The sequence below is a fragment of the Mobula hypostoma genome, chromosome 29 (genome assembly GCF_963921235.1).
Source record: "Mobula hypostoma chromosome 29, sMobHyp1.1, whole genome shotgun sequence".
NCBI lineage: Eukaryota > Metazoa > Chordata > Chondrichthyes > Myliobatiformes > Myliobatidae > Mobula > Mobula hypostoma.
The window spans coordinates 14,115,110-14,141,986 of record NC_086125.1 but is presented as its reverse complement, the minus strand read 5'-3'; the positions used below and the strand labels follow the sequence as shown (position 1 = coordinate 14,141,986).

General features: G+C 45.0%; 1 protein-coding gene across 2 annotated transcripts in view; it reads right to left on the bottom strand.

Annotated features, from left to right (window-relative positions):
* LOC134339306 (protein Niban 1-like) overlaps window positions 1-26,877 on the bottom strand; it is a 76,346-nt gene continuing 49,469 nt past the window's right edge. For both annotated transcript variants that reach the window (XM_063035691.1, XM_063035692.1), the window contains 6 exons: window positions 26,514-26,701; window positions 24,993-25,154; window positions 24,265-24,381; window positions 22,883-22,990; window positions 15,176-15,287; window positions 1-864 (listed from right to left, as the gene is read on the bottom strand). In XM_063035691.1, coding sequence (XP_062891761.1) covers window positions 632-864; window positions 15,176-15,287; window positions 22,883-22,990; window positions 24,265-24,381; window positions 24,993-25,154; window positions 26,514-26,701 — 920 coding nt within the window. In that variant the 3' untranslated portion in view covers window positions 1-631. The remainder of the gene's footprint in view (window positions 865-15,175; window positions 15,288-22,882; window positions 22,991-24,264; window positions 24,382-24,992; window positions 25,155-26,513; window positions 26,702-26,877) is intronic.

The window sequence follows — 26,877 nt, the reverse complement described above, 5'->3', positions numbered from 1 at the left end:
AAATTCCTTTTATGCTATTTTGTAAAAGATTTGCATAGATTAATGTGCAACTGGCAATAATTCTGATATCCGTTCCAAGGAGACAAAGCACTAAGGTACGACAACTCCAACCCGCCTCCCCCCCCAACCCCATAAAAGGCTAAATGACGGTCGACGTGATTTGTTGCAATCATTCCAGTATGTGCATACAGCCAGCTGTGCTGTGTAGAGCAGCAATGGTCACCAACGAATAGATAAACAAGTCATCCAACTCCACTATAAAATTAAAGAATAAGAACAGAACACTTTCAGCTTTAGTTATTCAAGATCATATATTAAAAACTTGTTACAGATCCAAATTTTAACTTTTCAAGATATATTTCTAATTAAATAAATAATTTTGCATTCAGTTGCCTCCACCCAACATTGTCATCATTGAATACTGCCATCTGTTGGATGTCCCAGGATAATAGTTATCTGAACGATGACTGGGGTCCATATCAGTCACCTCTGGCGGTGTGTCCAAGATCTCATTCATGTCTGCAAATGACTTTGGCTTGTTGGACTGAGCTCTTTCTTTTGAACTTCACTTCTAATCTGCACGTGTCCCACATCTCCGTTCATCTCCTTCAGTCCTCACTCGAGCTTTGCATTATATTCCGTCTACTTCCATGCTAGTTCCTGAGGCTGGCGTACTCTCAGTGTGATCCACGTGTTCTCTGATTGTTCCAAGTGCTGATGACTGCCCTGATAACTCTGTAGGACTGGTTGAATGGATGGATTTGGGGTACTCAGCAGTGGAGAGTTGGGGCTCATTGTCCCACAGGTAAGCCATACTTTCATTGTATAGACTGAACTTTGGTTGTGCGGCGGTCTCCTTTGTGGCTAAGAAAGAAACATAAAGAGTGAACAAGAAAAACTGGATGGTTTTAAATGTTCTTTTCAGATTTCTAATTGATAAACTATTGACAGCTAGAAATTTGTGTGCACTGTTCATTGGGCTGCCATGTGATTCCCATGTGTTGTGGAAAAATCTAAAGATATTGCAAGCGGCGCTGGGTAAAAATGGTATGGTAGGACTTCTTTGTGTAACTGCACAGTTTTGGAAACAGTGGGTGTAATTGGAGCAAACAACAGGAATTCTGCAGATGCTGGAAATTCAAGCAACACACATCAAAGATGCTGGTGAACGCAGCAGGCCAGGCAGCATCTGTAGGAAGAGGTACAGTCGACGTTTCAGGCCGAGACCCTTCGTCCTGAAATGTCGACTGCACCTCTTCCTACAGATGCTGCTTGGCCTGCTGCGTTCACCAGCAACTTTGATGTGTGTTGGTGTAATTGGAGCTCTGCTTCAATTTCCCACAGCTGGTGAAATTTAGTCACACAGACACACCCTCAATGGTCAGTTCTTAAAGACATATCTGCATGTGTGCAAGTGTTGAAGAATTGCTAAGGAGGTCATCACTGGGTGCAACATTTCTCAGATCACTATGCTGACCTGAATCGCAAAGAATATCCCAACCTCCCAAGGTCTATCTTTGCATTATTTATTTTCTAATCGTAGCAAATCCCCCTACCCCTGCTTTCCATTGCTCCCCACTAATCTACCTGCAAGTGGCCCAAGTGCTACACCTGCCCATGTAACTCCTCCTTCACCCCCATTCAGGGCCCCAAACAGACCCGTTGTAAATTGGAGGACCATTTTGTCGAGCACCTCTTGCGCCAAGATGAGGCCACCCTGAGGATGGGAGAGCAACACCTTATATTCCGTCAGGGTACCCTCCAACCTGATGGACTGAAGGTCAATTTCTCTTTCCAGTGAACAAATTCCCCTCCCCCTTCCTCTATTCCCCACTCTGACCTTTCATTCTGTTCTCACCTGCCTACTGCTTCGCCCTGGGTTCCCTCCTCCTTCCCTTTCTCCTATTGTTCGCTCTCCTCTCCTATCAGATTCTTTCCTCTCCAGCCCTTGACCTTTCCCACCCACCAGGCTTCACCTATTACCTTCCAGCTAGCCCCCTCCTACCACCCCCCACGTTTTTATTCGGGCATCTTCCACTTTCTCTTGCTCCCTACCTTGTGCAATGCCCATGTGCCATTGGGCATAAACAAGTACCCTCACCCTCAGGGTCGGGGCACTTGTGTAGTTGTGAGCCACGGGGCTGGGGATTGGGGTGGCAATAGGTGGGTTATAAAGAGTTTAGAGTCCGAAACGTTCTTACTGTGGCATTTAATCATTGACAGATGGTTTCAAACACATCCACGAGTCAATGTTTACAAAACGAAAAAGGCTGCTGGGCACTGCTAGCTTCTCTCTTCAGTTACAAAGCAATCTTGGGATAGAAAATTTTGCCAGTAGAGATGCTACCTCAGAGTTCCAACAATCCGGGTTCAATCTTGACCTTGAGTATTGTCTGGTTGTACCTTCTCCTGGAATGGTTTGATCTGTTTCTCCCACGTCCCAGAAATGTGTCAGTTTGGTAGGTGAACTGGACACTCTGCTGGTAGTGGCCAAGTGGTTAAGGTGTCGGTCTAGTGATCTGAAGGTCGCTAGTTCGAGCCCCAGCTGAGGCAGCGTGTTGTATCCTTGAGCAAGGCACTTAACCACACATTGCTCTGCGACGACACCGGTGCCAAGTTGTATCGGCCTTAGTGCCCTTCCCTTGGACAACATCGGTGGCGTGGAGAGGGGAGACTTGCAGCATGGACAACTGCCGGTCTTCCATACAACCTTGCCCAGGCCTGCGCTCTGGAAACCTTCCAAGGTGCAAATCCATGGTCTCACGAGACTAACGGATGCTTATTTGGACACTCTGTATTACTGAGGTGGGTGAGTGAGTGGCAGATTCTGGGAAGAGTTGATGGGAATGTGGGGAGAATAAAAATTGGGATTAATGTATTTAGGAATATTGGAAATGGGGAATTGATGGTTGGCATACATTCAGTGCGCTGAAGGGCTCTTTTTCTGTGTTGTGACTCAATGATTGTGGCTCTCTATGATCCTGCAGGATTGCTGCAGGAACATCCAATACAGTATGCTTCTATACAGACCCAAGAGCTGGTGAGTTGAGGTACCTTTGGAAAAGTGAGGGTGATTTTTAGGATCAGAGTCAAATTTAACATCACTGGCATATGTCATGATATTTGTTATTTTGCAGCAGCAGTAAATTGAATACATAGTAATAAAAAAGTGAATTACAGTAGGAAGTGTATGTATGTATATATACGTATGTGTGTTTTTAAGAAGCTAAATAAGTAGTGCAAAAAAAGAGAGAAATAAATGTCGTGAGGTAGCGTTCATGGGTTTGACGTCCATTCAGAAACCTGCTGGCAGAGGGGAAGAGGCCGTTCCTGAGTTGCTGAGTGTGTGCCTTCAAGCTCCCGTACCTCCTCCCTGACAGTAGCAATGAAAAGGGGGCATGCCCTGGGTGATGAGTGTCCTTAATGATGGATGCTGCCATTTTGAGACATCTTTAGGATCTCCTGGATGCTGAGGAGGCTAGCGCCCATGGTGGAGCTGACTTGCGTTTACAACTTTCTGCAGCTCATTTTGATCCTGTGCATTGCCCACCCCCCATACCAGATGGTGATGCAGCCAGTTAGACTCGCACGGCCAGATTTAGGAACAGCTTCTTTCCAACTGTGATAAGACTGCTGAACGGATCCTAACCCGGATCTGGGCCGTACCCTCCAAATATCGGGACCTGCCTCTCGGTTTTTTTGCACTACCTTACTTTCCCTTTTCTATTTATGATTTATAATTTAAATTTTTATTATATTTACTATCGATTTGTACTCCAGGGAGCGCGAAGCGCAGAATCAAATATCACTGTGATGATTGTACGCTCTAGTATCAATTGTTTGGCGACAATAAAGAAATAAAGAAAATTTAAAGAATGGTCTCCATGATACATCTGTAGAAATTTGCAAGTGTCCTTGGTGACAAACCATATCTTAAATTCCTAATGAAATAAATCTGCTGTTGTGTCTTCTTTGTGCATGCATCAATATGTTGGGCCTAGGATAGATCCTCAGAGATGCTGACAACCAGGAGCTTGAAATTGTTCACTCCTTCCATTTCTGATCCCTCTATGAGGACTGGTGTGTGTTCCCACTTCTTACCCTTTTTGAAGTCCACCAATCAATTCTTTGGTCTTACTGATATCAAGTCTAAGGTTGTTGCTATGACACCACTCAACTAGCCGATATATCTTGCTCCTGTATGCCTTGTCATCACCATCTGAAATTCTGCCAACAATGGTTGTGTCATCAGCAAATTTATAGAAGTCCTTTGAGCTGTGCCTAGCCACACAGTCATGAGTGTAGAGAGAGTAGAGCAGTGGGTTAAGCACACATTCCTGAGATGCACCAATGTTATTTATCAGCAAGTTGGAGATGTTACTTCTGATCCACAGGACTGTGGAGTTCTGGTGAGGAAGTCAAGAATCTAATTGCAGAGGAGATCCAGATTTTGGAGATTTTTGACTAGACCTGTAGGAATGAATGTTTTAAATGCTGAGCTGTTGTCAATAGACAACAGCTGATATAAGTATTAGTATTGTTCAGATGATCCAAGGCCGCATGAGAACGCATCCACCGTAGACCTATTGTGGTGATAGGCAAATTGCAGTGGGTCCAAGTCCTTGCTGAGGCAGGGGAATTGATCCTAAAAATAACCAACCTCTCAAAGCACTCCATCACCATAGATGTGAATGCTACTGAACAATAGTCGTTAAGGCAGCTCACCCTATTCTTCTTGGACAGAGGTGTGATTGTTGGCCTTTTGAAGCAGGTGTGAATTTCCCAATGTTGCAATGAGAGATTGAAAATGTCTTTGTGTCTGCTAGTTTAATTTTTCTTTCAAATTAAACTGGCAACTGGCCAACATCTGAATGTCATTGAACCCTCTAATATCTTCCTGTCATTGAAAACTCAGTATTGTTTGGAGAATAAGTGAAGGATCAACTTTGAAGCATGAATTTGAATCAAATATTTGCACACCTTCAATGCCGAAGGGTTAACATATGAGGAGCTTTTGATGGCTCTGGGCCTGCACTCACTGGTGTTTAGGAGAATGAGGGGAATCTCATTGAAACTTATCAAATATTGAAAAGCCTAGGTAGAGTGGATATGAAGAGCATGTTTCCTATTGTGTGGGAGTCTAGGACCAGAGGGAACAGCCTCGGAATAGAAGGACATCCCATTAAAACAGAGATGAAAAGGAATTTCTTTAGCCAGAGGATGGTGAGTCTGTGGAATCCATTGCCACAGGTGGCTGTGAAGGCCAATTCACTGGGTATATTTAAAGAGGAGGTTGGCAGGTTCTTGATTAGTAATGGTGTCAAAGGCTATGGGAAGAAGGCAGGAGAATGGGATTGAGAGGGGTTATAAATCAGGAATGATGGAATTGCAGATTTGATGGGCTGAATGGCCTAATTCTGCTCCTAGCTCTTATGGTCTTTCAAAGACGGTTTGTAGAGTGCTGAGAGCTAATGCAAGGCAGTCAGTTACAGTGTCAGGTCTGTAACTGTGCAGGCTGATATGAAAAAAAGACCAAGTGGGCTCCTTAAGCAGGCCACAGTACAGTACAGCACATTAAGGGCCATTCAGCCCATGATGTTGTGCCAACCTTTTAACCTACTCTGTGATCAATCTAATCCTTTCCTCCTGCATAGCCCTTCATTTTTTGGTCATCCACGTGCCTATCTAGGAGTTTCTTAAAGGTCCTTAATGTCACCGCCTCAATCACCAAGCCCAGCAGTATGTTACATGCACTTACCACTCTCTGTGTAAAAAAAAACCTACCTCTGACATCCCTCCTAAACTTTCCTCCAATCACCTTTAAAGGATGTTCTCTTGTATCACCCATTGCCACCCTGGGAAAAGGCTCAGGCTTTCTGCTCACTTTGTGCCTCTTGTACACCTCTATCAAATCACCTTTCATCGTCCTTTGTCCAAAGTGAAAAGCCCTAGCTTGCTCAACCTTTCCTTATTAAATGTGTTCTCTAATCCAGGTAGTATCCTGCTAAGTCTCCTCTGCACCCTCTCTAACACCCACATCCTTCCTATGATGAGGCTCCCAGAACTCCACACAGCACTCCTGGTATACTCTGGCCAGAGTTTTATAGAGTTGCAACATTACCTCATGGCTCTTGAATGCAACCATGCCACGAATGAAGTCTAACAAACTAACCACCCTGAAAATTTGCACTGCAACTTCGAAGGACTTCAAGATCCCTCTTTTCCTCCACGCTGCTAAGAATCCTGCCATTAATCCTGTGCTCTGTCTTACTCAGCTTCACCCACTCCATCATCGAACTGTTCCAATAACCTATGGACTCACTTTCAAGGACTTTACATCTCATGCTGTCAATTATTTTTGCTCATTTATTATATTTATTATTTTTTAATTTTTCTTTCTTTTTGTATTTGCACAGTTCGTTGTCTTTTGAACATTAGTTGTTCGTCCATCCTGCTGGGTGCAGTCTCTCATTGATTCTATTGTTTTTCTTGTATTTACTATGAATGCCCACAAGAAAATGAATCTTAGGTTTGTACATTGTGACATATACATATGCACTTTGATAATAAATTTATGTTCAACTTTGAACCTTTCAAATTGGACTTCCAAAGTGTAATTCTTCACACTTTTTACAAATTGAACTCCACCTGCCACTTGTCAGCCCAGTTCAGCATCCTGTCAATGTCCCGTTGTAACCAATGACAACCTTCTATAGTATTCACAACACCACCAATCTTTGTGCCACCTGAAAACTTACCAATCCACTCTTTCACTTCGTCATGTGACCCATTTATAAAAGTCACAAAGAACAGGGGTCCTATTACAGATCCCAGTTGGACAGCACTAGTCATAGAACTACAGGCAAGAATATGATCCATCTACAACCATCCTCTGCCGTTTGTGGGTAAGCCAATTCCAAATCCCTGCAGCCAACTTTCCCTCGATCCCATGCCTCCTGACTTTCTGAATGAGCTTACCATGGAAAACCTTGTCAAGTGCCTTGCTAAAATCCATATGTACCTCATCGTTGCTCTACCTTCATCAATATGTTTTGTCATTTCTTTGAAAAGGTCAATCAGACTCAAAGTTTCGACCTGCCCTTCACAAAGCTCGGCTGACTATCCCTAACCAGACCATGCTTCTCCAAATACTCCTAAAACCTGTCTCTGGGAATTTTCTTCTCTGTTTTGTCCACCATGGATGTAGGCCTCACTGCTCTATAATTCCCAACACTTCCCCTATTATCTTTCTTGAACAGAGAAAAGAATAACATTTGCCATCTTCCAGTCTTCTGGTACTGCTCCAGTGGTCGGTGAGGATGCAAAGTTCATCGCCACCAGTGCAGCAACTCTTTCCTCAATTCCCGTAGTAACCTGGGGCATCCCATTCTGTCCCAGGGACTTAATCTAATGTTTTTCAAAAGTTCCAACACATTCCCTGTCTTGACATCAACATATTCTAGCATATAGCCTGTTCTATACTGACCCCACATTCGTCAAGTTCCCTCTCACTGGTGAATATTGAGGCAAAGTATTCATTAAGGACCTCCTTTACTTCTACAGGCACAATTTTTCTCTTTTATTCTTGATTGGTCCTATCATTACTCTAGTCATCCTCCATTCTTTACATTTGTGTAGATCGCCTTGGCATTTTCCTTAATCCTACATGCTACATGCCAAGTCCTTCACATGCCCCCTTCTGGCTCTCCTAAATTCCTTCTTAAGCTCTTTCCTGGCTACCTTATAAACCTTAGGAACCACGTTGGATCTTTTCTTCCTAATCCTTAAGTATGCTTTCTTCCTCTTGACTAAATGTTCCATCTGTCTTGTCATTCATGGCTCCTTCAGTCTACCATCTTTTCCCTGCCTCAATGGGACAAGCCTATCCAGAACCACATGCAGGTGCTCCCTAAACAACCTCCAAATTTCCGTTTTCCCTGAGAATATCTGTTTCCAACGTAGGCTCCCAAGTACCTGGCTAATAACGTCATAATAAAATTAAATACTTTCCTATACCTGGTGCTTCTATCCCTGACCAAGGTGGTCGGGGAGTTGTGGTCACTGTCTCCAAAATGCACACTCACTGAGAGATCTGTCACCTGACCAAATTTGTTGCCTAATACAAGATCCAGGCTACACCTAACACATCCTGCCATATCTAAACCTCTTGCGCTTAGGGGAACTCTGCCAGTATTAGGGAAGTTACCCATGACAACAACCTTGTTATTTTTGCATCTTTCCAAAATCTGCTTTCGGATCTGCTCAGTGTGCCTGTTAATATTGAGGGGTCCTATAGAAAACTCCCAATAGAGTGATGACTCCCTCCTTCTTTTTGACTTCTACCCACACTGACTAGGTAGACAATTCCTCCATGACATCCTCCTTTACAGGGGTGATACTATCCCTGATTAATAATGCTACACCCCACCTTTTTACCTCCCTTCCTGTCCCTTTCGAGCCTTCTAATCCCAGAACATCCAGCAGCTATTCCTGCCCTTGTGACAGACAAGCTTCATAGCTCCAAATACTGATCCATGCTCCAGGTTTGCCGCCCTTGTTCCTGATACCTCTTGCATCAAAGTAGACACATTTCATTTACCCATCCGACTGACTGCGTTTATGCCCTATCCACGGCCTATCCTTCATCACCGTCACTCTACAGATTACATTTATCTTTACATTTGAACTAACAATCTAGTTCCCATCTTCAAGAAATAGCTGCAGTTTCAGTGTTTCTTGACCCTGCCCAGTGTATGCCTTTATGGAGTGTAATGATGACGTTCCAGAGCGGTTGCCCAAGTTTTCTGTTGTATTAAACACCCACGTAAGTTCATTGAGTAGCTCTAGTGTTCTGTCACGTTCTGACCTTACATATCTATAAATGTAGCTGACTGCAGACAGATTGTAGGTTGTACAGGTGGGAGAAGATACCAGTCAGGAAGAGCTGAAATGGTGATGTTGAAACATGAAGGCAGTGGACGTAGAATTGAGAACGTTCATACTACTGCACAATGGCATCATTCACTCTTTGGTTCGGGGGAAGACCTTGTTGCAAAGTCTTTCGAAGACCGGGAGCAGAGTTGATAGCTTCTACTGTTTATTGGAGGGAAACACTGTATCCATTTCAAGTTCAACTCTCCTGAAGTTATTTGTAGTGTAGCAGCAATGTGTGTGTGTGTGTGGGGGGGGGGGGGTTGTGTTTACAGTACATCATCGTGTCAACATTGACTGAAGACAATTCTGAAAATACTGTAGTGGTGTTCATTTATTGAGATACAGTGTGGAACAGGCCCTTCCAGCCTTTGAGCTGCACTGTTCAGCAATCACTCGATTTTAACCCTAGCCTATCACAGGACGATTTACAATGACCAATTAACATACCAACTGGTACGTCTTTGGACTGTGGGAGGAAACCGGAGCACCAGGAGGAAACCCACGTTGTCAAGGGGAGAATGTACAAAACTCATTACAGGCAGTGGTGGGGATCGAACCCAGATCGCTGGCACTGTGAAGCAATGTGCTAAGCACTGTAGTGGTAAAGGAGCTGATGATTGACTTCAGGAGGAGGAAACCAGAGATCCATGAGCCAGTCCTCAGCAGGAGATCAGAGGTGGAGAGGGTCAGCAACTTTTAATTTCTCGGTGTTATCATTTCAGAGGACACGTCCTGAGCCCAGAATGTAAATGAATTACCAAGAAAACACAGCAGCACCTTACTTCCTTAGGGGTTTGCAAAGATTCAGCATGATGTCTAAAACTTTGACAGACTTCTATAGATGTGTGGTGGAAAGTATAATCTGGCTGTATCACCGCCTGGTATGGAAACGCCTGTGCCCTTGAATGGAAAATCCTGAAAAAAATTCTGGATATGGCCGTCCTTCACAGGTCCCTCCCCACCACTGAGCAGATCCACACTGCGTTGTTACAGGAGAGCAGCATCCATCATTGATTCCTGGGATGGCAGGACTTTCATATGATGAAAGACTGGATCGACTAGGCTTATGCTCTCTGGAATTTAGAAGATTGAGGGGGGATCTTATTGAGACGTATAAAGTTCTAAAGGAATTGGACAAGCTAGATGCAGGAAGATTGTTCCTGATGTTGGGGAAGTCCAGAACGAGGGGTCACAGTTTAAGGATAAAGGAGAAGCCTTTTAGGACAGAGATTAGGAAAAACTTCTTCACACAGAGAGTGATGAATCTGTGGAATTCTCTGCCACAGGAAATAGTTGAGGCCAGTTCATTGGCTATATTTAAGAGGGAGTTAAATATGGCCCTTGTGACTAAAGGGATCAGGGGGTATGGAGGGAAGGCAGGTACAGGGTTCTGAGTTGGATGATCAGCCATGATCATACTGAATGGCGGTGCAGGCTCGAAGGGCTGAATGGCCTACTCCTGCACCTATTTTCTATGGTTCTATGTTATCATCAGGTACCCCCACCACCCAGGTTTTGCTTTGTTCTCATTGCTGCCATCAGGAAGAAGTTACAGGAGCCCTGGGACACACACCACCAGGTTCAGGAACAGTTATTACCCCTCAGCCATTAGGCTCTTAAACCAAAGGGGATAACTTCACTCAACTTCACTTGCTCCATCAACAAACTGTTCCCACAACCTATTGACTCACTTTCAAGGACTTTCATCGAACTTTCTCAATATTTATCACTTACTCATTTATTATTATTATTATTTCTTTTTTTATTTGCAGTTTGTTGACTTGCACAGCCTGTTGGTGTGGTCTTTCATTGATTCTATTATGGTTAATGGATTTACTGAGTCTGCCCACAAGAAAATGAATCTCAGAAAATGACATGTATGTACTTTAATAATGAATTTACTTGGAACTTTGCAACTGTGTGCGAGTGGAGACATAAACTTCAGAAGCTGGAATTTGGAGCAACGCATAATCTGCTGGAGGCACTATAGATGCTGGAAGGGTCTGTCAACATTCTGGGTCAAAACCCTGCATCAGAGCTGAGAGTGGGGAGGCAAGACGGCCAGTATAATGAGGAGAAGGGGAGTGGTGAGACAGGAGTCTGGGGTGATTGCAGGACTGTGGAGGACTGTACGACGATAGATAGGTAGGGGAGGGGACATGGTGGCAGATGAATGTGAATGATGGAGGCAGACAGAGAGAGGAAAGGGGAAAATGGGGGGAAAAAGAAAAAGAAAAAAAGAGGAAGGTAGGGGAAAGTGATATGAAGATATGTGACAGCTGCTGGAGAGAGATAAGTAGAATCACAGACTGCCTTGCAGGTTGTCCAAAAGCTGTTCCGTTCAGGACGTCTGGCTGTCTAGCTCCCGTGTCGAGGGTCTGGAGTAGCCTTGCCAGTCACCCATTCAGCCCTTACCAGTCACCCTGATGCAGGTCCCCTCCTTGTCCCATCTCAGCAAGCAACAACTGATAGCTAAATTATGCAGAACACAGCAGACCACCACAGTCGTGCATCTGATGGAGCTGCTGTCTTACAGCTCCAGTGACCCACATTTAGTGTTGATCTCCAATGCTGCCTGCGTGGAGTTTGCAGGTTCTCCTTGTCACCCCGTGGGTTTCCTCTGGACGCACCAGCTTCTTCCCACATTGCAAAGGCACGGGGGTTGGTGGTTTACCTGCCCACTGTAAACTGTGTAGATGTGTGGTAGAATCTGAGAGGAGTTGATGAGGATGCAGGGAGAATAAAAAGCGATTAGCACTGAACTAGTGCAAATCAGCACACTACAGTCAACACAGACTTGATGGGCCAAATGGTCTGTTTCTGCACTGATTCCATGGCTGTGAGTTGTAAGACACTCTGGTGGGTGAATATAGACACTGAAATCTCAGCAATCTTGTGTTCTCCACTGAATTCCCAGCGCTGAGGTGGCTGTCACTACACCCTTGCTTAAATGATGTTTGCGCTTTGGGTGGAGACAGCAGTGACTTGAGCTGGGAGATTGCCCTTGTCACCAACAGCCACCTTCAACAGCACTGTGGACCCTGAAGGATGAGAAACAGCCATGACCAAGTCTTGGGAACTATTGTTGCCAGTGGAAAGGCCCGGGCGGACTATTATTTAGATGGGGAGAGAGTTCAAAATGCAGAGATGCAAAGGGGTTTGGGAGTTCTTGTGCAAGATACCCTAAAGGTTAACCTCCATGTGGAGTCGGTTGTGAAGAAGGCGAATGCAATGTTGGCATTCATTTCTAGAGGTATAAGATATAAGAGCAGGGATGTGATGTTGAGGTTCTGTAAGGTACTCGTGAGACCACACTTGGAGTATTGTGTGAAGTATTAGGCTCCTTATTTTAGAAAGGATACACTGACATTGGAGAGGGTTCAGAGAAGGTTCACGAGAATGATATCAGGAATGAAAGGGTTACAAAATGAGGAATGTCTGGCAGCTCTTGGGCTGTATTCCCTGGAGTTCAGGAGAATGACGGGGGATCTCATAGAAACATTCCGAATGTTAAAAGGCCTGAACAGATTAGATATGGCAAAGTTTGTAGAACAAGAGGCCACGACTTCAGGATTGAAGGACGTCCTTTTAGAACTGAGATGCGGAGAAATTACTTTAGTCAGAGGGTGGCAAATCTGTGGAATTTGTTGCCATGAGCGGCTGTGGAGGCCAAGTCATTGGGTGTATTTAAGGCAGAGATAGATGGGTTCTTGATTAGCCAGGGCATCAAAGGGTATGGGGTGAAAGAGGGGAGTGGGGATGACTGGAAGAATTGGATCCGCCCATGATTAAATGGCAGAGAAGACTTGATGGGCTGAATGGCCTACTATATCTTATGGTGTTAAGGCCCCTGGGATGGACAAACACCTGCTGGAAGTTTCATCCCCTTAGTGGGTGTCCTTGAGCTGTGAATAGGAGCTGGAATGGTGACATATATGCCTACACTTTGGGAAATTCTGCCTCCCCTGCAACTTAAACAGATCCTGGAGCTGAAAGCAAAACGAATGAGTTCTCATCCTCTAAACCCAATAAATTCCCAAATGTAGCTATGGAGGACATCTGATTTCAGCCTGGAATAGTGCTGTGCCTCAGAAGCTGAAAGTGATGGAGAGACTGAGCTGAACCAAGTTAGCAGTTCAGGTTTGTATATGAGGTCTCAGGAGATCACCGATTTCAGTAATAACCCACCTGTAGAAGCACTCCTGCAGGCAGTTAAAATGAGAGCTTAGCTCCCTGCATGAAGCTTGATGGATGGGGTCCATCCTTCGCTGGTCTCCTGAGATCTGCTGCCCATGGTAAGGGGAGAGGCTGTTCCAGATCCACCATGATGTAGATGCACCTCATTTGCTTCTACACTGGCATATCAAATTCCTATTGTAGAATGGTGTTCCGTGCAGCAAAGCACTTCCGGACACTAGGAAGGTGTTGGGTATTTAATATTTCAGTAGTATTTGATAATATTGTAAGTATATTATTTGATTAAGCATTCTTTGTTATTCACATAATTCATAACGGGTCATGTGTAAAAGTATGTGAATGGCATACGTCATTACGCCACCACGTCACATCTGTGCTCCTCACTAAAGTAAAAATGAAATGTACGTGTTCTTCCAGGCTCCCATCTTTTTCTTTCACGGAATTATGTGTTTTGGAGTCATAAAACATAAAGATAGAACAGCCTCCAGTGCAAGGTATATGCAGGATAAACTGTCAGCCTCCAGTCCAGCTATGAATTCACGTTTGGTTGTGACTGCTCTTTGAAGTCGTACTCTACAAGAACAACAGGTGCTGTGGTAGTTCTCTGCTTGAACAGTGCCTGTCATTTCTTAGACTGCACTCGTTAAAAACCTCACGGACGGATCACTTTGGCATTGCACTACAGTGGTTGACATCAGTTGACCAACTTTGATGCTAAAAAAAATGGCATTAAAGAATACAAGAATTGTGCAAATGGTGATAACAGCATCTAAAACCCATCTGAAACTATTTCTTTTCGTGTTAACGCTCCTTTTTTGACATAGTACAAATGAATTTCCAGTCGGAAGAATCCAGTCAGTCACAAAAAGCAGTAAAATTCCAAAAATCCACAATGTACTTTTGGGAATTCCTGATGGCTTGACATCCGGACTTACTGTATAACCCCATGTGCCCTGTTCTTTAAAATACTCTGTACCTGTTTCCTACATTCCCTGCAAACTCACTGGTTTCACTGGAAAATTTGCTATACTTCTGTGTAACATTAAAAAAAATGCTGGTGTATGCAGGCTTTCCTATAGTTTGGAAAAATGGCCAGTCCAATGCCACAGAAGTACTGAGGGTGCTAGATTATCAGAGACACTGTATTAATGAATCTTCTACCTTTCCTAACTCATGGGTTCTTGTCAGACCAAAGTAAGTGCTTTGGCTTTTCCATTCTCCAACTCTCTTTGCTTGTCTAACTGCCACTTCTATACTCCCACACCAACATTGGAGGGGATCACATATATTGTAGCTTCTTATGAAAATATTTATGCATTGTCATTGATGAAACCACCCTTGTGGCTCTTTTCTGGTCACCTAGTTACAGGAGGGATGTCATTATATTGGAAAGGGTGTGGAAAAGATTCACAAGGATGTTGCTGGGACTGGATGCCTTGTTTTATTATTTTGTGCCTTATTATTTTACCTATTTAGAGATACAGCACAGTTACAAGCCCTTTTGACCCAATTAGCCCGTGCCGCCCAGTTACACCCCAGTGACCAATTATAGTTATTGGTTAATTGTGGCAATTATAGGAAAGGAAAGATTGGATATGCTGGTGATTTTTTTCCCTGACTTCTGGAAGGCTGAGGGTTGACCTTGTAGAGCTTTATAAAATCATGAGGGTCATGGAGAAGGTGGACGGTCACAGTCTTCTTCCCAGGTAGGACAGCCTGAGATTGGAGGGCATAGATGTAAAAGGGATCTTAGGAGACAGAGAGAGTCCTCACAGAGGGTGCAGGTACGGTATATGGGACGAGCTGTCAAAGGAACTGGTAGAGGTAGCTACAATTACAATAGACAGGTGTATGGATAGGAAAGGTTCAGAGGGAAATGGGACTAACTCAGATAGACAGTATGGACAAGTTTTGGTCGTAGAGTATGTTTCTGTTGTTTAGCTCTATGACTGCCATTGATTCAATGTGTATTGTAGAATTAAAACAACACATGCCCTATCTGGTGTTCACGTTCCTCATTTGACCTCTGAGCCCAACAACCTACCTTTGTTAATTTCTTCTGACACAATATGAAGGACAAGCTCCCTGTAGGTGGCTTCAATCTGTATTACTCCCTCATCATCTGCAGACACGTATGCTTCATATTCAGGCAGTTCCTGAAAGACAGTTTGCACATTTCTGTTATTCCGGGGCATTATCCCCACACATTCACAACAACAGTGTGAGCGTGTTAGGCTCATCCTGTTTGACCTGTGTCCCAAACAAAGGATGCTAATGAGCAGAGTTAAAGATAGAGAAGGGCAGCAGAAATGACAGCAGTCGGCCAGTAATGAGCTGGGAGCAGAACTGAGGATGTGTGAAAGAGGGTGGTGGCAGGTGCGAGCGTAATTGCTAGTCAAATGGAAGTCAGCAGAGGAAGGAGGAAATAGTGATGCATTGAGCCATACTTGGAGAGTTTCCAGGGAGAGAGAAGAGGGAAGTGTGTGAAAAATTGAGAGGCTCATAAAAATAGAGCTCAGGAGAGAAATACAATATACGAGAGAAGTAGAAGCGAAAAAATAACCAGAGAGTGATGGTGGGAGAGGCAATGTGGAGAGGCAGAGAGGTTGAGGCAAGACAAGCCAAGGAAATTGTCATGGGTTTGATCTGGTAAACGTAGAGAGCAATCCCTATTAAGAAGGTCACTGAGTGCATTTGGGTAGAACCAATCTACATAATAGTCTGTATAGGAAGATAAACGGCAATGACAAAGGTAGGAAAGGCGAGGAGGTCCAGAAGAGAGATTTCAGGGAGCGAATTAGAAAATTGTAAAGAAGGACCTCTAGGGTAGTAATTTCTGGATTTTTGCCTGTGACACTTTTCGGTGAGGGTAAGAAAAGGCTGATTTGGCAGATGAGGAACTGGTGCAGGGGGCAGGGGTTCAGATTTTTTTAATCATTTTGATCTCTTCTGGAGAAGGTATAATCTGTATAATCTTATAGGAAGGATGTCAATAAAATTGAGGGAGTACAGAGGAGGTTTACTAAAATGTTGCCTGGGTTTCATCTCCTAAGTTACAGAGAAAAGTTGAACAAGTTAGGTCTTTATTCTTTGGAGCGTAGAAGGTTGAGGGGAGACTTGATAGAGGTGTTTAAAATTATGAGGGGGATAGATAGAGTTGACATGGTTAGACTTTTTCCATTGAGAGTGGGGAAGATTCAAACAAGAGGGCATGGGTTGAGAATTAGAGGACAAAAGTTTAGGGGTAACATGAGGGGGAACTTCTTTACTCAGAGAGTGGTAGCTGTGTGGAACGAGCTTCCAGCAGAAGTGGTTGAGGCAGGTTCGATGTTGTCGTTTAAAGTTAAATTGGATAGATATATGGACAGGAGAGGAATGGAGGGTTATGGGCTGAGTGCAGTTCGGTGGGAATAGCATAGGGTAAGAGTTCGGCACGGACTAGAAGGGCCGAGATGGCCTGTTTCCATGCTGTAATTGTTATATGGTTATATGTACAAAAGGGACAGGTTACAATGGGCTACAATATCCTTGCAGCATACATCAAAGTTGCTGGTGAACGCAGCAGGCCAAGCAGCATCTCTAGGAAGAGGTGCAGTCGACGTTTCAGGCCGAGACCCTTCGTCAGGACTAACTGAAGGAAGAGTGAGTAAGGGATTTGAAAGCTGGAGGGGGAGGGGGAGATGCAAAATGATAGGAGAAGACAGGAGGGGGAGGGATAGAGCCGAGAGCTGGACAGGTGATAGGCAAAAGGGGATACGAGAGGATCATGGGACAGGAGGTCCGGGAAGAAAGACAAGGGGGGGGGTGACCCAGAGGATGGGCAAGAGGTATATTCAGAGGGACAGAGGGAGAAAAGGGAGAGTGAGAGAAAGAATGTGTGCATAAAAATGAGTAACAGATGGGGTACGAGGGGGAGGTGGGGCCTTAGCGGAAGTTAGAGAAGTCGATGTTCATGCCATCAGGTTGGAGGCTACCCAGACGGAATATAAGGTGTTGTTCCTCCAACCTGAGTGTGGCTTCATCTTTACAGTAGAGGAGGCCGTGGATAGACATGTCAGAATGGGAATGGGATGTGGAATTAAAATGTGTGGCCACTGGGAGATCCTGCTTTCTCTGGCGGACAGAACGTAGATGTTCAGCAAAGCGGTCTCCCAGTCTGCGTCGGGTCTCATCTGTTACTCATTTTTATGCACACATTCTTTCTCTCACTCTCCTTTTTCTCCCTCTGTCCCTCTGAATATACCTCTTGCCCATCCTCTGGGTCACCCCCCACCCCTTGTCTTTCTTCCCGGACCTCCTGTCCCATGATCCTCTCGTATCCCCTTTTGCCTATCACCTGTCCAGCTCTCGGCTCTATCCCTCCCCCTCCTGTCTTCTCCTATCATTTTGCATCTCCCCCTCCCCCTCCAGCTTTCAAATCCCTTACTCACTCTTCCTTCAGTTAGTCCTGACGAAGGGTCTCGGCCTGAAACGTCGACTGCACCTCTTCCTATAGATGCTGCTTGGCCTGCTGCGTTCACCAGCAACTTTGATGTATGTTGCTTGAATTTCCAGCATCTGCAGAATTCCTGTTGTTTGCGTTTAAATATCCTTGCAGGCTGGTTTGCTAGAGCTGTCTGGGAGAGCTTAAACAAATTTGGCAGGGGTATGGGAACCGGAATGATAGGGCTGAGGATGGGGTAGTTCGTTTACAAACAGAGGCAGTGTGTAGTGAGACTGCGAGCAAGGAGAGGCTGATGATAGGGCAAAATTGCAGTCAACGGGATGAGTTGCAATGTAAAAGGGGGACAAAAGCAAAAAGGGTGATGAATACAGAACTGAAGATGTTATGTTTGAATGCACACGGTATACAGATTAAAGTTGATGAACTTGTGGTACGGTTACATATTAGCATGGATAATGGTGTGGGTATCACTGTATCATGGCTGAAAGAAGATTATTGCTGGGAGTTTTACATCCAAGGATACACATTGTATTGAAAGATATCGACTATAGCTCAGCGTTTAATACCATCATTCCCACAATCCTGACTGAGAAGTTGCAGAACCTGGGCTTCTGTACCTCCCTCTGCAACTGGATCCTCGACTTTTTAACCGGCAGACCACAATCTGTGCGGATTGGTGATAACATCTCCTCCTTGCTGACGATCAATACTGGTGCACCTCAGGGGTGTGTGCTTAGCTCACTGCTCTACTCTCTATATACCCATGACTGTGTAGCTAGGCATAGCTCAAATACCATCTATAAATTTACTGACGATACAACCATTGTTGGTAGAATCTCAGGTGGTGACGAGAGGGCGTACAGGAGTGAGATATGCCAACTAGTGGAATGGTGCTGCAGCAACAACCTGGCACTCAACGTCAGTAAGACGGAAGAGCTGATTGTGGACTTCCAGAAGAGTAAGACAAAGAAACACATACAAACCCTCATTGAGGGATCAGAAGTGGAGTGAGTGAGCAGTTTCAAGTTCCTGGGTGTCAAGCTGTCTGAGGATCTAACCTGGTCCCAGCATACTGATGCAGTTATAAAGAAGGCAAGACAGCAGCTATACTTCATTGGGAGTTTGAAGAGATTTGATATGTCAACAAAAACACTCAAAAACTTCTACAGATGTACCGTGGAGAGCATCCTGACAGGCTGCATCACTGTTTGGTATGGGGTGGTGGCTACTGCACAGGACCGAAAGAAGCTGCAGAGGATTGTCAATTAGTCAGCTCCATCTTGGGTACCAGCCTAAAGTACCCAGGGCAACTTCAAGGAACAGTGTCTCGGAAAGTCAGCATCCATTATTAAGGACCTCCAGCACACAGGGCATGCCCTTTTCTCACTGTTACCATCAGGTAGGAGATACAGAAGCCGAAGGCACACACTCAGCGATTCAGGAACAGCTTCTTCCCCTCTGCCATCTGATTCCTAAATGGATATTAAACCCTTGGACACTACCTCACTTTTTAAATATATAGTATTTCTGTTTTTGCACAATTTTTAATCTAATCAATATACATATACGGTTATTGATTTAGTTATTTATTTATTATTATTATTTTATTTTGTTTTTTTTCTTCTATATTACGTATTGCATTGAACTGCTGCTGCTAAGTTAACAAATTTCACGTCACATGCCGGTGATAATAAACCTGATTCTGATTCTGACAAACAACAACACACATCAAGGTTGCTGGTGAATGCAGCAGGCCAGGCAGCATCTCCAGGAAGAGGTACAGTCGACGTTTCAGGCCGAGACCCTTCGTCAGGACTAACTGAAGGAAGAGATTAGTAAGAGATTTCTGATTCTGACAGAAGGGTTGGAATGGCTCTTGGTAAAAAAAATATGAAATCAAATTCTTAGAAAGGGGTGACATAGAATTAGAAGGTGTAGAATCCTTGTGGGTAAGAGCTCAGAAACTGCAAAGGTAAAAAGACCTTGATGGGAGTTTTTTTTACAGACCCCCCAAACAGCAGCAAAGATGTGGTCTACAAATTACGACAGGAGATACAAGAGGCATGTGATGATGGTGATGGGGGATTTCAATATGCAGGTAGATAGGGAAAATCAGGTTGGTGCTGGATCCCAAAATACCTATGAGATGGCTTTTTAAGAGCGGCTTGTGGTTAAGCCCACGGGGATCAGCTATTCTGGATTGGATTTTGTGCACTTCCGGCCAAGATGGCACCTGTGTACAACCCTCCTTCAGTCGACATCTTCTGGATAGATCACGCAACTATATATTTCACTTCTTTTACGTCTTTCGCATTTGTTTTCTATCTTATATGTGATTCTGGAACTGTTGAAGCTTGTGGTATGGAGAGCGTTTGGGTGCTTTAGCACTCTGAAGCTTTTGAGAGGATTCCGGGAGGGAGAGGCAGCCTGCGCGAACCTCGTGGCGAGGATGCTGTGGGGGTTGTGAGTCCATATTTGACTCTATTTCGCTGATTAAAGCGACGAGGGAGATTGAAACATGGAGGCAAATGCAGAAGGAGAGCGCTGGCTGCCTGCTTTTTGATCACTGGTAAGATCCCTCTGCTGCCAGAGAGGGGAGAGTGCCTTTTGATCGCTGGTGAGATCGCTCTGCTATGGAGAGGGGAGATTGACTTTAAATCACTGGTGGGATTGCTTGCTTCTGGAGAGGGAAAGGCCTTCCACGGTGCCCAGAGAATGTTACCTAGGTTTTCTACGTTTTGGATAGGGACTTGGACTATAGACTTTTTTTTTCAGTCTTATAGTTTTTTATAATCTGTGTTTTTCACCCGATCTTTCTCGTTTGTTTTTGTAGCCAGGTTTGGGAGATCTGGGGGTCAATGTGCCTGTTCCATTTTTGTTTGTTGTTTTGTGCAGGGAGGAGAGATTTGGGGGTTGATGCTGTTCTTTTCTTTCTCGGTTTTGTGGCAATCTGGAGAAGAAGAATTTCAGAGTGGTATACTTTGATAATAAATGAACCTTTGAACCAGAATTGATTAGAGAGCTGAAGGTAAAGGAACCCTTAGGAGACAGTGATCATAATATGATAGAATTCACCCTGCAATTTGAGCAGGAGAAGCTAAAGTCAGGCGTATCAGTATTACTGTGGAGTAAAGGGAAATACAAAGACAGAGAGGAGCTAGCCAAAGTTGATTGGAAGGGAACACTAGCAGGGATGATGGTAGAGCAGCAATGGCTGGAGTTCCTGGGAGCAATTTGGAAGGCACATGATAGATACATACCCAAAAAAGAAGTATTCTAAAGGCGGAATGGCGAAACTGTGGCTGACAAGAGAAGTCAAGCCAATAAAAAACAAAAGGGAGAGCATATAACAGAGCAAAAATTAGCAGGAGGTTAGAGGATTGGGAAGCTTTCAAAAACCAACAGAAGGCAACTAAAAAAGTCATAAAGAAGGAAAAGCTGTAATACAAAGGTAAGCTAACCAACAATATTAAAGAGGATACCGTACCAAAAGTTTCTTCAGATATATAAAGTGCAAAAGGGAGGCGAGAGTAGATATCAAACCACTGGAAAAGGATACTGATGAGTATCCTTAATGGGGTCAAGGAAATGGCAGATGAATTGCATAAATATTTTACATTCAGTTTTCACTGTGGAAGACACTAGCAGTATACTGGATGTTCAAGAGTGGCAGGGAACAGAAGTGAGTGAAATTGCCATTACTAGGAAGAAGGTGCTTGTGAAACTGAAAAATCTGAAGGTAGATAAGTCACCTGGACCAGATGCCCAGGGTTCTGAAAGAGGTGGCTGAAGAGATTGTGGAGGCATTCGTAATAATCGTTGAAGAATCAATTGATCCTGGCATGGTTCCAGAGGACTGGGAAATTGCAAATGCCACTCCACTCTTGAAGAAGGGAGAGAGGCAGAAGAAAATTTCTAACTGGAGAGAAAATTCAAAATTCTGAGGTGCAAGGGGACTTGGGAGTCCTCATGCAGGATTCAAAGGTTAATTTGTAGCTTGAGTCAGTGGTGAGGAAGGCAAATGCAATGTTAACATTAATTTTGAGACAACTAGAATATAAAACCAAGGATGTAATGTTGATGTTCTACAAGACACTGGTGAGGCCTCACTTGGAGTATTGTGAGCAGTTTTGGGCCCCTTATCTATGAAAGGATGTGCTGACATTGGAGAGGGTTCAAGGGGGGGTTCATGAAAATTGATTCTGGAATTGAAAGGCTTATCATATGAGGAGCGTTTGATATCTCTGGGGATGTACTCACTGGAATTCAGAAGAATGAGGGGTGATCTCATTAAAACCTATGGAATGTTGGAAGGCCTCGGTAGAGTAAATGTGGTGAGGATGTTTCCTATGGTGGAGGGAGTCTAAAACTAGAGGACACAACCTCAGAATAGAGGAACATCCATTTAGAACAGAGATGAGCAGGAATTTCTTTAGCCAGAGAGTGACGAATCTATGGAATCTGTTGCCACAGGAAGCTGTGGAGGCCAAGTCATTGAGTGTATTTAAGGCAGAGGTTGATAGATTCTTGACTAGTCGGGGCATGAAGGGATATGGGGAGAAGGCAGGAGAGGGAGAGCGATCAGCCGTGATAAAATGGTAGAGCAGACGATGAGCCAAATGACTTAATTCTGCTTGTACATCTTGTGGTCTTATAAATAATTGAAGATCTCCCGTAGCTTTGCTTATGAAAATTTAAGACGACATAATGTGTAGCATACTGTGTAACAGAGGGGTGGAGAAAGATAAATAAATTGAATTAAATAGACAAGAAGGAGTACTGACTTGGTGCTTGTTTATAACTGCAGAAACACTAGACTAGTTAATGTACAATATATTACTCTGCTGCTAAAATAAATCCATATATAGCTCAGCATGGCCCTCTAATGTCAAGTGGTCTTTGTTAAAGTGAGAGCTACTGAGTAGTTTGGTTTAGCAGACAGTTTTAAGTCTCTAGCTGTTCTGGGAGATTGGAAAAGCTTTAAAGAGTTACTGCATTTCCTGCAATTTTTACACACTTTTTCGCATTTTGAAACATGATAATAGTGCAGAAGCAGAATGCATACAATGCTACAGACGGGATTCCACCATCTGCTGCTGTCCTGTACGTATGTGCAAGAAAGTTTGTGTGTGTACAGTATAAGATAAGCTGTGGCTGCCACTTTAGACAGGACACAAAAGTGATTTATTTGATGTCAGAACATTGGGTTGTTCAGGGGCCTTCCTTTCCCCTCGGTACCTAGGGCAGCAGACAGCACTGGGGTGCCACGTGAGTGACCATCGCCAGAGATGTGAAACCATTACTCACCGGTTTGCAAACAGGTTCCAGCGTCTTGAGGACAAACGGGAGGAAAAGTTCCAGGAGGGTGTCCCGAACAAACTGGCGCCCGGCCGCATTGCTGTCCGAGTCAAACTTCTGCAGTGGAAAGACACAATCTCAGTGAGGCTGGGTCCTCAGGAACAGGGGTTACCACCCTCTCAAATTATACCATCTCCAGCAGCGAAGTGCCATATCTGCATGAGACTGGACGACCTGCATGTCACCCTTAAACTGGTTCTCACACTCACGTTAAAGTTACGTGTCCCTCACACCAACACTGTGCCGCACATGCTCAGTCTGCTGTTTGTCCTTCCCTCTCAGACCAGTACAAGTCACTTACTCACATTGTGCATCACATACCCTTCCTTCTCACCACACCTCTTTTTGCTCACTGTAGTGACACAACACTCACTCACACACCCTTCACTTTCAGATATCTCACACACAGTTACGTTTATTTACCCATACAATGCGCAGTAGGCCCTTCAGGTACTTTGAGCCACGTTGCCCCAGTCCCGATTAACCCTAACCTAATCACGGGACACATGGCACGCAGAGCCACCAGCATGAGGACACGTACTTGTGCTTGTGAACCGAATCCCCAGCTATGAGTAAGTAGCCCCACTGCCTTGTGGGCAGCCTCGGGAGAAACAAAAGCTACAGGAATAAATCCAGAGAGAAAATCCAATGGAGCTGGACATCATTGAACATCCTTCCAAACATAAACATCTCTCTCCCTTACTCTCTCACCCTCACCCACTCTTACCCTCATCCACTCTCACCCTCTCTCCCCCACTCTCTCCCTCACCCTCATCCTCACCCACTCTCATCCTCACCCACTCTCACCCTCACCCACTCTCTCCCTCACCCTCTCCCTCACCTTCTCCCTCACTCTCTCCCCCACTCTCTCCCTCACCCACTCTCTCTCTCACCCTCTCCCTCACCTTCTCCTTCACTCTCTCCCTCACTCTCTCCCTCACCCACCCTCTCCCTCACTCTCTCCCTCACTCTCACCCTCTCCCTCACCCTCTCTCTCACCCTCTCCCTCACCCTCTCCCTCACACACTCTCATCCTCACCCTCTCCCTCACCTTCACCCTCCCCATCACCCTCACCCTCTCCCTCACCTTCACCCTCCCCATCACCCTCACCCTCTCCATCACCCTCTCCAACACTCTCTCTCACCCTCAACCACTCTCTCACCCTCACCCTCTCCCTCACACACTCTCTCTCCCTCACTGTCTCTCTCTCACCCTTTCTCACCATCTGATTTGCTCTCTCTCTCTCTCTCTCTCTCTCTCACACACACACACACACACACACACACACACACACACAGTCTCTCTTTCAGTCTCCCCCTCTCTCATGTACCTTCAGTACGAGGGTCCTGGTATTATCAAGGAGCAGGCTGGTTTCTCCGGGGTGACCAGTGGGTGGCTGCATTGGGGTGAGCATGTGTTGAAAGGTGTAAATGGCATCTTCCATCAACTGTGAGCGGAGAAGGGGAGGAGACAACGTTGAACACTCGGTGAATGATCAGTGTTCACATCAGAATCACAACACAACCAGCAATACGAGCATCGCGGTAGCAAAATGGAGCCACAAGAGACTGAAGTCGTTGGAATCTGGAGTGAAAATAAAGATGCTGGAAAAACACAGCGAGTGAGGCAGCTTCTATGCAGGGAAATGGACAGTAGATATTTCGGGTTGAGACCCTTCAGATTCCATCAGCTGCAGCCCTTTGTCACTCCCCAGCTTCTGACACTACTTCCAGTCTCCCGTCCTCCATCTGCCTATCACCCCTCCCTCATCTGGATCCACCCATCACCTGCCAGCTTCTGTTCCACCACCCCCCCTATACTGGCTATCTCCCCATTATCTTTCAGTCCGATTCAAGTGTGTGCATGCATGTCTGTACACATCTGAGAGACTGCATTGGTGTCTTTGTGCATGTATGTTGGAGCCTTCCTGCCACAGTATGTTTGTGTATGTGTACGTGTGTGTCTGTGTGTACATGTGCTGAGTGTGTGGACCACTAGTGTGTGTGTGTGTGTGTGTGTGTGTGTGTGTGTTCTCCCAGCCTGGGGACAGTTCTGCACCTGTTGGACAATGTTTTGAGCTCGATGCATCAGGAAACGGACACCACAGAAAGTGAACCGAGGCCCCACTTCGCTCAGGTACTGTTCCAGCTCTTCAGTCTTCTTGTAGCAGTGATGCATCTGGACTGAGTGATATGGTAAAACCAGGAGCTGGCTGCAAACCTGCAAGAGTGAAAAGCTTCAATGGACTGAACGCGACGGAACAGACTTTCAGTATAGAGAGATTCACAATAGATAGGCTGGTAAAAATGGCACACGGCATGCTGGCTTGCCTTAATCAATCAGGGTACTGAGTAGCAAGTTGGCAAATCGTATTATAGCTGCATAGACCTTTGGTTCTGCCGCATTGTATACACTTTAGGAAGGATGTGAAGGGTTTGGAAAGAGTGCAGAAGAGGCATTACCTGAATAGAAGTGTGTAGCGACAGGAAGAGATTGGATCGTCTTCTCTGAAGTGTCAGAGACTGAGAGGAGACCTGACAAAATTATATAAAGTTATGAGAGGTATAGATAGGATAGATGGAGAATTTGTCCTGAATACTGAAAGGCATAGGTTAAGGTGAGTGAGGGGAAGCTTAGCAGTGATTTTCCAGGCATGTTTTTTTTTCACACACAGGGAGTGTTAGGTGCCTGGAATGGTGGTACAAACATTGTTTATGAGGCATTCAAACAAACTCAGGAACGGGCCAGGAATGGAGAGATAGGGACGGTGTGCGGGCAGGTGTGATTAGTATAGATTGATGTCATGGCAGTCTGCTACGTCAAATTGGGGTTACGTCTGGTGGTAGATCCTGTGCTGCTTATATTATTTATGCTTTATAATTCTTAAAGTGCCCTAGTTCTCTGTGTGGGTGTATCTCCATATCTCCGTCCTAATCTGCATTTCAGTATTATACAGCAAGACCGACCAGTGCAATCCTTCAGAAAGAGCTAAAAGCACGGCTTGGAACTTGGGGCATATCTTCTAAACAAAGCTTTACACCAAAGTGTGGGAAAAAGTCTCCTCAGTATAGAAGGGTGTTCATTTTCATGAGGTAGCCACATGGGGTTTTAACAGGCCACACACACACACACAGGTGACCACGAACTAGAAGCAGATTGACGATGAACCCACTGTGAGCAAACTCAGCAATGTTGGTTGGTAGGTTGGTCACCCTGAGTTTCTCCCAGTTTGTAGGAGAGTGGAAGCTGATGGGAATGTGGGAATAGACTATAGGGAAGATCAGTGGGATTACTCCATCGAGCGGGAATAGAATCAAATGACCCCCTTCGGTTTTAAGGAAATACGGAAAAAAACGTTCCTTTGAACTGAGTATCCAGGACATGTATGTCTCTGACATCACAAACAGTGAAATTACCATGTCCTGTAACCTGACCCAGTGGGCAATGCCCCAGTCATCAGCAGGTACCCTAGACCTGTATCCCAGTGAGCCAGTAAAACGCAGCTCAGAAACGCTCCCAGATCCATAGGAACATCTCAACTCCTCTGCTGACTAAAGACTACACAAAAGGGATCTGTACCTGGGCCAGTTTCGAGCTGTTTTCTCCACTCTTCACCTTATTGATCACCTCACTAACTTCCTCTGAGAAGAGCCTTCGAGCCTCCCCAAGGGCAGCGGCCATGGAACCCGCCACCTGCTCCTGCACCGGTCTGAGCTGGGGCCGAACCTCATCTCGGCAAAAGCAGCGCACTCGCTCCCCCAGCGAAGCTGTGAAGAAAACACTTGTCACCACTGCTCAGGCCCAAACCCCTCCCTCCCCCCATTCCAGCACCACACGAACGATTCCAGCCACTACCCCGTTCTGAGCTCTGCCCTTCTCTCAGCACCACCAGAATCCGATACCCACCCCATTCCCAGTTCTATCCCAGCCACAACCCCTCCCT